The 12,063-nt window shown below is 38.8% G+C and overlaps 1 protein-coding gene across 1 annotated transcript; it reads left to right on the top strand.

Moving 5' to 3' along the window:
• The first annotated feature begins 248 nt into the window (after nt 1-248).
• On the top strand, nt 249-12,063 carry suz12a (SUZ12 polycomb repressive complex 2 subunit a). Its single transcript, XM_051886480.1, has 16 exons — nt 249-985; nt 1,621-1,667; nt 1,810-1,874; nt 2,098-2,166; nt 2,270-2,319; nt 2,405-2,490; nt 5,242-5,461; nt 5,544-5,646; nt 5,740-5,845; nt 5,955-6,135; nt 6,265-6,353; nt 6,615-6,758; nt 6,926-7,083; nt 9,424-9,622; nt 10,001-10,080; nt 10,288-12,063. The coding sequence occupies exons 1-16, from the start codon at nt 814-816 to the stop codon at nt 10,577-10,579; spliced, it is 2,061 nt and encodes a 686-aa protein (XP_051742440.1). The 5' UTR covers nt 249-813; the 3' UTR covers nt 10,580-12,063.

The following is a 12,063-nucleotide window of genomic DNA, read 5'->3' on the forward strand; positions in this document are numbered from 1 at the left end:
TTTTCATAAAGCAATATGTAGTAATTGTTCCACTTATAATGAAAGGCCATAAACTAAAAAATAAAGTGCTACTCTTCTGTTAGTTTAATTTGAAATAGTGACTCTCAAACAAAACGTCAACTTAAATGCTATGTCTACAGATAAATATTTAATACAACTAGGAGCCAGAATTTACACCCTGCCCTTTTTTTTCTCGCCACAGTATCTACTCTGAAAAACGAATTTCCCGCGAAAATATAATAAGCGAAACTGAAGGCAGCGCGAGCGCACAGCTCACTCTCTACCAAACTTGATTTCAATGTCCAAACTCAAGGCTTTATCAGCTGTGTGGAATACATTCAAGAAGGAGGGCGGGTAATATTCACGGCACTTTAGACTTCAGGCTGTTTCCCATAGGGCACAAAGCTTCTGGGATTACTTGTATGTTCTTAATAAGTAAACAGCGGTGCTATTCTCTTCGCAACACAAGTGGACTGCTAATCTTTAAGCATACTTTCTGCTGCGGCTGGTTTTTGTGTTGCAGTCGGCGTTCAACTATCGCGTGAAATCCAAATTATGATCCGATAAGAGTTCGCTTTTACACGCTGGCGAGACGTCGATGTTGCACTGTTTTCTACGTGTACATTTGTGTTGTCGCGAATTCCATCCGGTCTGTAAATCAAACTGAACTGCCGGCTCGTTGATGTTAACTGTTACTTTGTTGAGGGGGCGAACCGGTCTCGGCTGCTCTCCCTTTGTTTGGACTCAGGACTCTGCTGAATCCACTGGGGTTCCGTTTCAAACATCTCATTCGACCGCGAACGCTATTTTAGGATGGCCCCACAAAAGCACGGCTCTGGTGGAAACGGTTTTTATGCCAACAGCACGAGTAAAGCTGCTAATGGAGGAGCGCACGTATCGTCCGGTGTTGTGATGCCTTCAGTCAAGCGACCCAAGATGGAGCAGATCCAAGCCGACCACGAACTCTTCCTGCAGGCGTTCGAGAGTAAGTTGCCCCGGTTTGGTCGTAAATCTAACTTTTTTTACCCTCCTCGCTTTGTAAACACAATAAACTGCGTTTTTTCTGGCACACTATACAGTATCTAATTGTTTTGTCACACACTCCTAGCTTGAGGGCTAAACAACAATACTAATGTGTCCGGTAGTTCGTGAAATTTCTTAAATATGAATTTTAACGTGGGTTATCTGATCATGTCATGGTTTTTTTCCATAAAATTTTGTGATTTAAACTCCTCTAATAGTTGTCTAGGCCACATCCTATATGAAAATTAGACACGTGCATCAAGAGATGACACGTGCTTTATGGTGCTTTTATGTGTTTTATTATTTTAATATGGCATTGGTGACTTATACTTATTGTCACACAAGAGCAAGGGACATCAGCAGTCATGAACAACATAAAATCCTTGAAAACCACGCTGTAGTTGCTCTACACGAGCTAAGGAAAGTCTTGCCAAACTGCCACTTTGATTAATGTATGAGTGTCATTGTAAAATAATGGGGTTCATTTCGTAGAAGTATGCTTAGTATGATTAAAAAAATAGCTTATGTAATATTAACATGACATGAATCTAATTTTGCAACATCTATAAATGTGATTCTCTGCACTTCTGTTCACAGAACCAACTCAAATATACAGATTTCTTCGCACAAGGAATCTCATAGCAGTAAGTAGAGCATAATCACGAAGAAATAACATGCGCTGTTCTCATTTTAGATGTTAAATTTTGTGGAAACCTGGTGAAGTGTACATGGCTGCCATAACAATAACTTAACTGGTTGCATCTTTCATTTTTCCTTTTCTATCAGCCAATCTTCCTGCACAGATCTCTTACGTATATGGCCCACAGAAACTCAAGAACAAATTCAAAAAGGTAAAATGATTGCTGCTCATTAAAGAAACTTCATGCAGCATAATCTCTTTGTTTGTCAAAAAGCCACACCTTCCATTTCCTTGTGCAGGTCTCACAGAGAGACAATTTGTTGACAGATTCACTACAACTGACTGGTGTTCTTCAGCTGTAGTTAGATACACTGAATGAGTGTTTCTCGTCTCAACTAATAAAATAACAGAATGTTTGTTGGCGTCTGTTTCAGAAAGTGTTTTAGCGTGAACGATCTCCTATTCAAAGTAGAGAAGTCAAAAGTGGATCAGGAATCTCACAAGTAAGATGTTCTTGATCCAGATTTATGCTACTCTCATTTTCTGAACATGACTGAATGGGTCAAATGCATGCAGAGGTTTTAACTCCAGTCTTTTGTCTTGCAGTATGTCTTCAAACCTGCAGCTCACTTTCACTGGATTCTTCCATAAAACTGGTAAGCCAACTTTAAGGTTCAAGAATTTGCACCAATAATATCCCTTGATCGTGTAGTAAATCTGATTTGTTGTTCAATGTATCAGAGAAGCCATTGCAGAACTCAGAGAATGAAGAAAACTCTGTGTCTGTAGAAGTGCTGCTCGTCAAGGTCTGCCACAAGAAGAGAAAGGTAAAACTTTGTCTGTGTCATAGTGAAGTACAACATAACTCTTGCATTGACCTTGCACACCAACAAAAACAAGCTTCCTCAATGAAGAAAAAAAAAAAATTGTCCTTGCCTTGATTCTGTATTTGCCCATGTCTGTTGGACTGAAGGTTAATTTTTAATCCCGTTTTATTCTTGCCAGCTGGCCCACAAAAATCACTTGACAAGCACAGTTTTGTGTCCTGTGTTGAGAGCATTTGATTAGACAAAAATCGGCATAGTGCTACTTGAGTCATCAAGACTTGTGATCCCAGATGAGTAAAGGTGTGGTCACATTTACCATTGTTCAGCAAATTTCTGTGGGAGAAATTCAGTCATTTTAATAGAAATTTCACATGAGGGTAAAAGATTTTCCCATGCAGATTTCCAGTGGATCCGCCATGCTGACCAACAGAAAGCTGCTTGGTTTAAAATTGAGCTGTGCTTTATACATTGCTACACTGTTGACAATGGTAGGGCTGGCCCCAATAGTCAACGAGAAGAGGCTTGGTCGACTAAGTTTTAATAGGTCGGTTAGTCGCAGAAATAAAAAAACTCCACAGGATTTGGCAAAGTCACGCAATGACAGATTGCTAACACGGCTGGTCCATGTGGTGATATGTCAGGCAAAAAATCCAAAGTGTGGTAACATTTTGAGAGGGTAAAGAACAACCACAAAAATGACATGCAAACTAAAACATGACTTATCATTTAAAACATGTTAGTAGTAGCCTAATGTTAGCCACTTTACATGGCTGCTCGTTCTATCATTAACGGTAACCTAGATAACCTAACATTTACTTAGGCACATATCCAAGTGTTTGTGCGGAGTGTAGATGCTAAGTTAGTACCGCGCTTATTGCACTATTGCCCAGTTTCACAGACAAGGCTTAAGCCTAGTCCCAAACTAAAATGCATGTTTGAACTATCTTAACTGAAAGCAACTTGCATTGACATGTCTTAAAATATGCCAGTGCCATTGTTTTGTCTCAAGATGCACACCAGTAATGTTTGTGTTTTGTTTTTTTTTGTTTTTTTTTAAATGGATAGTTCACCCAAAAATGGAAATTTGATGTTTATCTGCTTACCCCCAGGGCATCGAAGATGTAGGTGACTTTGTTTCTTCAGTAGAACACACATGATGATTTTTAACTCCAACCGTTGTGGTCTGTCAGTCGTATAATGCTTGTCAATGGTAACTCCGTCTATAAGAGTCAAAAAAACATGCACAGACAAATACAAATTAAACCCTGCGGCTCGTGGCGACACATTGATGTCCTAAGACACAAAATGATCGGTTTGTGCGAGAAACCAAACAGTATTTATATCATTTTTTACCTCTAAAACCCCACTATGTCCAACTGCTTTGCGCATCCGGTTGGTGAGGTCTGAAAACGCGTTCTGATGACGGAAGTGATGTCTCGCGCTTATACTTCAATGAGTGCGAGACATCACTTCCGTTGTCAGAGCGCGTTCAGACCTCACCAACCGGATGCTCAAGGCAGTTGGACATAGTGGTGTATTAGAGGTAAATAATGACATAAATACTGTTCGGTTTCTCGCACAAACCAATCGTTTCGTGTCTTAGGACATCAGTGTGTCGTCACGAGCCGCAGGGTTTAATTTGTATTTGTCTGTGCATGTTTTTTTGACTCTTATAGATTGTTGCCATTGACAAGCATTATACGACTGACAGACCGCAACGGTTGGAGTTAAAAAATCATCATGTGTGTTCTACTGAAGAAACAAAGTCACCTACATCTTAGATGCCCTGGGGGTAAGCAGATAAACATCAAATTTTCATTTTTGGGTGAACTATCCCTTTAAAGCACGTCTATAAAAGCTACATAAATGTCCTAATTTATCTAAGGCCTAATCCTGGCTTAGTCTAAGCCCTGTCTGTGAAACCGGGCCAAAATATTTAACTTAACTTCCATGTCTACGCCATCGGTGTGTATCTTCTCATTGTGAGCAAGGCACGGAGCTCACTTCTGCCCAATGACGTAGACAAACTCGTGTTCGTTTCTCATAATATGAGAAGACTGAGATCAGAGGAAAGAAAATAGTGACAAAGTCAGGTATAGCCTAATTGTCCATATTGTTGTTTTTCGGTTTGCTGCTTTATATTTTATTTATTGACTTTTATATAGTATAATTTATATAGTATAATGAGACCTCAGACCTCCTGAGTTTATTCAATGTTAAGGCTACTTGCCTGTTGGCCTATATTTTTGCACTATTATTTTTTTATTTTTTTTTTAAGTGTTTCAGTTGGCTGTATGTTCATTTTATTAATTTCTTTATTTATATTTGTCCTAAATTTTACAAATATTTTTGGTAAATTTCTTACCTGTTTCAAGATGAGGTTTTTGTTTATATTATAGTTTAACTATTTATTTTGTTTGCAGTTGTCACTGTGGCAAGCTTTATGCGTGTGCTTGAGTGCTTCATTTATATTTTAAATGCTTATTATGGTTTAGTATTTCTCCCCTGACTAATCGACTAATGGCTTACATGAATGACTAACAGTTGACTTTTTAGTCTGGGTCTGCCCTAGACAATAGACAACAAACCTTTTTGCCTCCAAAATTTCATAGAAATGTCACTCATGTGGCCGCACATTAAGACTGGACATTTTTAATTTGTAAACATTAATTTTGTCAACTTTTAGTAGTGCACCAGCATGTATATGGTTTCTAAGCTAACAGACACTCTCATTTTTCATTTCTGTTTTAGGATGTGAGTTGCCCAGTGAAGCAAGTGCCGACAGGTAAAAAGCAGGTGCCTCTGAACCCAGATATCAGTCAGACCAAGCTAGGAGCTTTTCCCACACTGGTAGTGCCCAGCCATGAGTTTGAACCCAGTAACAGCCACATGGTGAAGTCCTACTCCCTTCTGTTCAGAGTGTCACGTCCAGGGGGGAGAGAGCTCAATGCCATGACCACCAGAGATTCCAGTATGAGCTTCAGCTTTTCAATTATATTACACCTCAAAACACATTTTGATTATGCTTGTTCACAAGAAAGTTATCTTCTCAGATGTTATTGAAGAGCTGTCTAGCAGGAAGAGGAGATACTGCTCTCATCAGGATGATGGGGAAACAACATTTGTGGCACAAATGACAGTTTTTGATAAAAATAGGTAAATGTTCTTTTTTTTTTATTATTCTTAGTCTTTTATCATGTTTAGTGTTTGCTTGTCTTGCTTAACTTTATTTTTGCATTCCTTCAACAGACGCCTCCAGCTTTTGGATGGTGAGTATGAAGTCTCCATGCAAGAGATGGAGGAGAGTCCTGTAGGCAAGAAAAGGGCAACGTGGGAAACCATACTAGATGGGAAGGTCAGTTGCAAGCGGTGTGTTTTATTACTCTGTGTGTGGCTAATTGAGATTTTGTACACCATTAAGCAGTTTTTGGTCTTTTATTTGAGATCTCTACCCTGCGTTTCAGTGGCTTCCACCCTTCGAGACCTTTTCTCAGGGACCCACACTGCAGTTCACTTTGAGATGGACCAACGACACTACTGACAGAGGAACGGCACCAGTGGCTAAACCGCTTGCCACACGCAATTCTGAATCCAGCACAGTAGACAGCAGCAAGCCTAGTAATGTAAAGCCGCCACAAGCAGTAGGTAAGGTCACAAGCACTGGTTAGTGTTTACAAGTGAAGTTCAATAATTTTTTGGCCTTAAAAGCATATTGATTTGTGTGCAATACTTAAGAAAATTCTTGTCATAACAATGGCTTTTGATTGGTTGCAGCTGTTAATGATTCAGTTGGTGCTGATCTACCAGTAAGAAGAGAACAAACTCATGTTGAACCTCGTCAGAAAATACGTGTTTATTATCAGGTGAGTAACAAAAATGTCAAAGCAGATTGTACACACAATACAGCACCCTTATCTGTGATCCCAGGCCTTTTTATTGACTACCAAAGTGCAGGGAGTTTCCTGTGATTCTCTGTCTTTCCACTGTAGATTTCTGTGCTGTATGATATTAGCATGAGAGCGCTGGAGTTCATAAGTCTTGCTGTAACATGTCCTATTCTTGGAGTTGGAATGATGGGCCACTGTGTAGTCACGGTGTGTTGTATTCATCCTCTTGTTTTCTAGTTCCTCTACAACAATAACACACGGCAGCAGACGGAGGCCAGAGATGACCTGCACTGTCCGTGGTGCACGTTGAACTGCCGTAAACTCTACAGCCTCCTCAAGCACCTCAAGCTCTCACACAGCCGCTTCATCTTCAACTATGTGGTAAGACATCTCAAGTTCATGAAACTGTCACCAGAACTCATTGATGTAGTCATAATCAGTGTAGCACCACAGTGTTTATATGGCTTACTTGGTTAAATAACATGTATAACCTTTGCATATAGTCCATATTTGGTAGAAATGTTTATATTGATGTGTTTCTCACCCAGCCTCATCCTAAAGGAGCCAGGATAGATGTGTCGATTAATGAATGCTATGACGGCTCTTACGTGGGCAACCCTCAGGACATCCACTGCCAGCCTGGTTTTGCCTTCAGCCGTAACGGCCCAGTAAAGAGGACTCCAGTTACGCACTTCCTTGTCTGCAGGTCTGTGTGCTTTGAAAAAGAGAGACTGAAAGAATGTGTATCCAATTTAATAAATGATTCAGCTGCTGCATTTTGGCAAAATGTTTCATCATTAATTTCTACACAATATAGTTTAATCAAAAATGCGTTGGATATTACTTGGTCATTAATTTCCCCATTAAGCAGTCTGTTATATTATTTGGATGCAAACCAAAACTGATTAATGAAATTAATGATGCATCTGGCATTAGTGCTGAAACAGCTGCTTTATATTATGTAATGCTTGAGTTAAAAATAAGACTCAAAACAGTAAAGCGTTATGAATTTGACTGGTGGAGCCGTGTTCTACTACATTTTAAATTGGTGAATATATGCACACCTTTTATTGCATATAATTTGAGTTCAACACCGACTACCGTTCAACCAGTTGGTGTATGAAATATTTTTTTAAATATTTCTGAAAGAAGTCTGTTATGTTCACCAAGGCTGCGTTTATTTGATCAAAAACAATAATATTGTGAAATATTACAAATTAAAGGGATAGTTCACCCAAAAATGAAAATTAGCTTATGATTTACCCTCAAGCCTAGGTGTTTGTGACAATCTTCTTTCAGATGAACATCATCTGAGATGTATTTAAAAATATCCTGGCTCTTCTAAGCTTTATAATGGTAGTGAATGTGGGGTGTGTTTTGAAGCGCCAAAAAAATGCATCCATTCATCATAAAAATAATCCATATGGCTCCAGGGGGTAATAAAGTCCTTCTGAAGCGATGGGTTTTTGTAAGAAAAATATCCATATTTAAAACAGTAACTATAATAACTAGTTTCCAGCTGATGTCTGTACACATCGATTTGCGGCAGAAGAGAACCTCTGACCCAATGCATGACGTAATGACGAACGCAGAAGCGCGGAGGATGGAGCAAAACAAAACACCGGTCACAAATTAGAAGTCTAACACGAGAAATTTTAAGAGAAACGTTGAAGGATTTTGATAAGAGGAGGAGCTTGAGTTTGTTGCACAGCCCTATTTGTTTAAACTGCGAGAGGCGTCTAACAGGGTATCCGCGGGGCATAAAAGCATTAAAAGTCATTTAATGGATTTTGTGAAAATTAAGGCCTTAATTGGCATTAAAAAGCATTAAATTTTATTCCTACAGGCATTATTTATTTATTTTTTTTAGATAGTTTTGAAGAAAAATAATACTACCAGTTTATATTGAATATAGCCTTCATAATTAATAACTTTGATTTGCTGTCGCAAAATATGTACATTGGTGTGATATACACATGGAACCAGTTTGGTAATTGCCTCCGGCCGGCGCAAAATTGCTGTAACGCCGTTTTGGACAGCGGCGGGCTGGGACCTGGAGACGGAAGGCTGCATCAGTGTTGCCAACTTAGCAACTCTTCAGCCCCTTTTTGCGACTTTTTTCCAAGAAAGCGCGTTGACAAATATACTTGTTAACCTGATCTAGCTTCCGAGACTCCCTGGTACTATATATAACTATATAAAACTACATAACTATATGGCATTAAAAATTACAAAATTGGCATTAAAAAGCATTAAATTAGATTTGATGATACCTGCAGAAATCCTGGTCTAAGCTTACAATAATCCAACATCCTGCGTCATGTATCACACGGGTTACTCATTTGGCACAAGATGACTTGTGCTGTATGTGTACGGTTGTCTGGCGGAAGCTAGTTATTTTAGATTATAAAGTTTTAAATATGAATATTTTTCTTGCAAAAACCCATCGCCTCGCTTCAGAAGGCCTTTATTAACCCACTGGGGCTGTATGGATTATATTTGATATGTATGGATTATATATATATATATATCTATATCTATATCTACCATTATAAAGCTTGGAAGTGCCGGGATATTTTTAAATATATCTCTGATTGTGTTCATCTGAAAGAAGATAGTCATGTACACCTAGGATGACTTGAGGGTGAGTAAATCATAGGATAATTTTTCATTTTTGGGTGAACTATCCCTTTTGAAATAGCTATTTTCTCTTTTAATATATTTTAAAATGTAATTATAATCTTACTGACACCAAACTTTAATTTTCAATACTACAATGTTTATCAGCCAACACCATGTGTACTCCGTACACTAGTAGACATAATCAGTTGAGTGTAGACTTGAGCCACCCATCTGCAGCACAGACTTATTTTCTCCTTGGTGTCAGATTTGTTAAATTGTGTTGTGGATATACCTTGGTAAAAGCAGAATTGTTACAGACGGAACCATTTCTATAGTATATACTGTAATGTTTCCCTGGCCTTTTACCGACCTTGCATCTATTTATTTGATTCTGATGTTGATCACAGTGTTGCGGTTTCCACAGGCCCAAGCGCTCAAAGCCCAGCCTCTCTGAGTTCCTGGAGCCAGAAGATGGAGAACAGGAGCAGCCACGGACGTACATCAGCGGCCACAACCGCCTGTACTTCCACAGTGACAGCTGCGTGCCGCTTAGACCACAGGAAATGGAAGTGGACAGTGAGGATGAGAGGGACCCGGAGTGGCTCAGGGAGAAGACCGCTATGGTGAGGAAGCAGTCATGAGATCACTAAACCTTTGGTTCTGTTACCATTGAAGATTCAGTGTAGTGGTTACTTGGAGATTGACTCTAAATGACAAATCTAAACTCAAGACAGATGGTGTGCTGTTTGTGACTCATTATATGTGTGAGACGTTGTGTCAGTGGAATTATATCTCATTCACACATTCAAATCACAAATGAGGAGGATGTTCCACAGGATCTGATGTAAATTTGCACTAAATCAGTGTTAGTCCTGAAAAAGGGTCGAATTGACCCACAACGTTGCATTGTTGAGTGACTATAGATTTGTAGCGCCTCTGAAATAGATTTTATTTGTCATTTTTCCATTTAAATGATTTTGTTCATCTTCATCACCCCTCAGCAAATCGAGGAGTTCACAGATGTCAATGAGGGAGAGAAAGAGGTCATGAAACTGTGGAACCTGCATGTAATGAAACATGGGTATGTATTGTCACTTCTTTCACCACTGTCCTTTCTTTTTATAGTTTGTGGTATTGACTCAAACCTCTTCCATTAGACAATCCTTTTTCTGTATATCACAGTGGCCTGGATACATTCCCTGTATCACCTTGCACATTATGTGAGCTTATCACTTAGAGGTTGATCACATTTCTGCCAGTAATTTGCTTCTTATTTCCTTCCGTGCAGATTCATAGCTGACAACCAAATGAATCAGGCGTGCGTGTTGTTTGTGGAGCAGCATGGCACAACCATCGTCGAGAAGAATCTGTGCCGGAACACTCTGCTCCATCTGGTCAGCATGCACGACTTCGGCTTAGTGAATACACTGACTATAGACAAGGCCATGGCTCACCTGAGAGATCTGAAACAGCAAAAAGACAGCCAGGAGCAATCCAAAAAGCAAGACCGTGCTCTTGGCGGATCCAGCGCCGATGGCGAAGTCAGCGTATCAAATTTAGTCAAGACCCAGAATCACTGAAACCTCCTCCTCTGTCAGTGGGCGTCAAACGCCCCCTGGATGTGAGATCCACCACTTTCTGCACTCACAGGGTTAAAGCTGTCTAGTTAGGAACAGGTTGTGTGGTGATTTGACTGGACGTCATCTGAGTTCAAAGCAACTCTAGATTCAAATTACTTGAAGATGCCATTAGTCTCTATGATGAACCATAAGCAAATCATTTCTGATTTGTCTCTACCCACACAATCCTGTAGCTCTAGCAAGTTGTTTAAGGTGCCTGTTTTTTAAGGACTATGAAAAGATTTTTTTAATATATTTTGAGTATTGATGGATGGAAATGGCTCCTACAAACTTGCTTTTATTGCATATTTTTCACAGGGGTTGATCAACTCATTCTGAAAACTTGAACATTTTAGTTTTGCTGGTGTATAAGTTTTTTTTTTTTTTTTTTTTTTTTTTTTTGCCACATCAATGTTTCACCACACTTGAAGACTTCAAATGACTTTTTTTTTTTTTTTTTTTTTCTTCTTTCTTTGGGATCTCGGACTGAAGAAAAAACATCAGTGCTGCAGGCTGTCTGTCTACACTGCATTTTTTTTTTTTTTTTTTTAAAGTTTAGTTTATCAAGTTATTCAGAGCCTTAATTCCACTGACTTTGCAACACAGATACATGCAGGTACAGGGTACTGAAAACATAGTGGGCTGGGATGCTTTGCAGAAATGTTTACACTTGCCTTACCCATGGAAAACATGGACTCTAAGCAGGGTTTGAATTTTTGGTGTAAATTGGTGTGAACAGATTTCTTTTACTCTTCTTTGAATTTCAGTGACTCTTTATGGCACACAATACTGTGTCCAGTTCCACCTATTAAGATACATTAGTTTTCTCTCAGTGCTTCTACTCTACTGCTGTATCCAACAGTTTACTTTGGCTACACTTGCCTTTCATGGTGCCCATTTGTTCTATTTTCAGGTGTTTCTGAAGAAACTTGTTGTAACATGTACATAAATTTAGTGAAATGACATGGCTTTGCTAAAGGTGACTGCATTCCAGAAGGAAGATTATTTTAGACCAAAGTGAAATGGCTACAAATGTTTGTCTAGTTTGTTTCAACTCAGAAATGTAAGTCTTCATAGTTGTTTTTTCATTGTTGTTGTTGTTGTATGCATCTGTTTTAAAAGAAAGGGATATGTTTGTAAAACATTACTGCTTTATTTAGCTAAAACTGTGCACTGGTTTAAAAAAAGTTTTTTGTCAATATTTGAGATCAATTACTTAACCGGCTGAAGCAGTTGCGTAACTGCGAATGTGTAACACTCAATAACAGCATCAATCACACAAGATGTGGATTACTGATATAAATTAATATCACAAAAAAGATATTTATATCAAGAATATGATAGGAACATAATGAAACCTGCTTGAGTTTCTAAATTATGCTGAAACAAGTGCTTCAGGTTGTTCTTTATTTAAAATAAAGATTTTTTTTTTGTTTTACAATTGA

The sequence above is a fragment of the Ctenopharyngodon idella genome, chromosome 3, assembly GCF_019924925.1.
Source record: "Ctenopharyngodon idella isolate HZGC_01 chromosome 3, HZGC01, whole genome shotgun sequence".
Classification (NCBI taxonomy): domain Eukaryota; kingdom Metazoa; phylum Chordata; class Actinopteri; order Cypriniformes; family Xenocyprididae; genus Ctenopharyngodon; species Ctenopharyngodon idella.

Coding starts and splice junctions, on each gene's coding strand:
- suz12a (XM_051886480.1), top strand. CDS start 814: ATGGCCCCACAAAAGCACGGCTCTGGTGGAAACGGTTTTTATGCCAAC. Junction 986..1,620: donor CTTCCTGCAGGCGTTCGAGA/GTAAGTTGCCCC, acceptor TTCTGTTCACAG/AACCAACTCAAATATACAGA. Junction 2,320..2,404: donor TGGATTCTTCCATAAAACTG/GTAAGCCAACTT, acceptor TCAATGTATCAG/AGAAGCCATTGCAGAACTCA.